Genomic DNA, 1,234 nt, shown 5'->3' on the forward strand with positions numbered 1-1,234 from the left:
ATTAAATATAAAATTTTGAAGCCAATGTACGAGGGAAGAAGATTCTCAATTTACATCAATTAGATCTCATTAAACGAGAAATTTATATAATTTAAGTAAAAGAACCTACCAATGATGACGAAGATCGGAGTGGAGGTGGCTCAACACCGAGGTAGCGAGTGGACATTCCGGCAATCTCCGAAATGGCAGCCTCCCGAACTTCAGGAACCTCGCTGGTCAAGTCCTCATAGGCCGCCACAAATGCCTCCTGCCAGAAACTTGGCAACCTGATTCGCCTGCTATTTGTGTACACATCCCACATGTGCTTCACCAATTTCTCTCTCTCCTCCATATCCTAATTCAAAACAAATCCATTCAAATAAGATTTCCATTGCACACAGCCATTTACATGAATTTGTACATCTAATCAAGCCTAGATGTACATGCAAACGGGTTACAACTTACGAGGACATCAAGGTCGTCTCTGGCTGGGGGCTCAAGGCCGTCGGACAGGCGGTTGAGGTTACCAGCGGACCACCGGAGGGTGACGGTTCCGGTGAGCATTGACCAGAATGCCAGCAGCAAAATGGCAGCCAATGCCCAAAACTTGTACCGGCCTCGGCCAAAAAGGCTCGATGAATCAGAGTAATCCTTCTTCGAAATAACTGAAGATGACGGTACAACTGATGATGAAGTGGGCGTTGATATGGGTAGCGCATCATCATCCTTCATTTTGATTAATTACAGAAAATTTCTTCGCAATACAGAGGAAAATAAATTTAAAAAATAAACAAATCAATGAAAAAATTCAATTAGATTTAGTTGAATTGATGAATTCTTCGAAGATCGGAAATCGATCTAAGGGGAAAGGGGATGCATCTGTGGGCATGTAAGAGAGACGGCGAGGGCAATAATATTTGCACGTAATTGATTCTGCACTTTTAATTTTTATTTATTTATTTCTTTCATTTCGGATCTTCTTAACGGGTTGAAAAGCTTGGGTGCACTTTACGAGGCCTGGTTGTGAACCCTAATAGTCCATTAAAACGTTTTGGGCCACTACAATGAACATGTTTGACCGACTAAAAGTAAAATAATGATTTTACAATTTGATTATTATGTTTAGATAAAAATTAGATTTTCAATAGATTTTAATAAAAATTGATAAAATATATGATCGAATGGATTTCATGAAATATATAATTAAAATTAATTATTGACTTCGACTTAAATTTTAATCAATATGAAATTAAGC

General features: G+C 38.3%; 1 protein-coding gene across 1 annotated transcript; it reads right to left on the minus strand.

Annotated features, from left to right (window-relative positions):
- Window positions 1–25: 25 nt before the first annotated feature.
- On the minus strand, window positions 26–904 carry LOC111386033. The gene is made up of 2 exons (XM_023010463.1): window positions 445–904; window positions 26–334 (listed from the first exon to the last, which is right to left on the minus strand). The coding sequence occupies exons 1-2, from the start codon at window positions 709–711 to the stop codon at window positions 92–94; spliced, it is 510 nt and encodes a 169-aa protein (XP_022866231.1). The 5' UTR covers window positions 712–904; the 3' UTR covers window positions 26–91.
- Between the last annotated feature and the right edge of the window lie 330 nt (window positions 905–1,234).

The sequence above is a fragment of the Olea europaea genome, unplaced genomic scaffold (genome assembly GCF_002742605.1).
Source record: "Olea europaea var. sylvestris unplaced genomic scaffold, O_europaea_v1 scaffold33839, whole genome shotgun sequence".
In the NCBI taxonomy this organism is placed as follows: Eukaryota; Viridiplantae; Streptophyta; class Magnoliopsida; order Lamiales; family Oleaceae; genus Olea; species Olea europaea.

Coding starts and splice junctions, on each gene's coding strand:
- LOC111386033 (XM_023010463.1), bottom strand. CDS start 711: ATGAAGGATGATGATGCGCTACCCATATCAACGCCCACTTCATCATCA. Junction 335..444: donor GAGACGACCTTGATGTCCTC/GTAAGTTGTAAC, acceptor GTTTTGAATTAG/GATATGGAGGAGAGAGAGAA.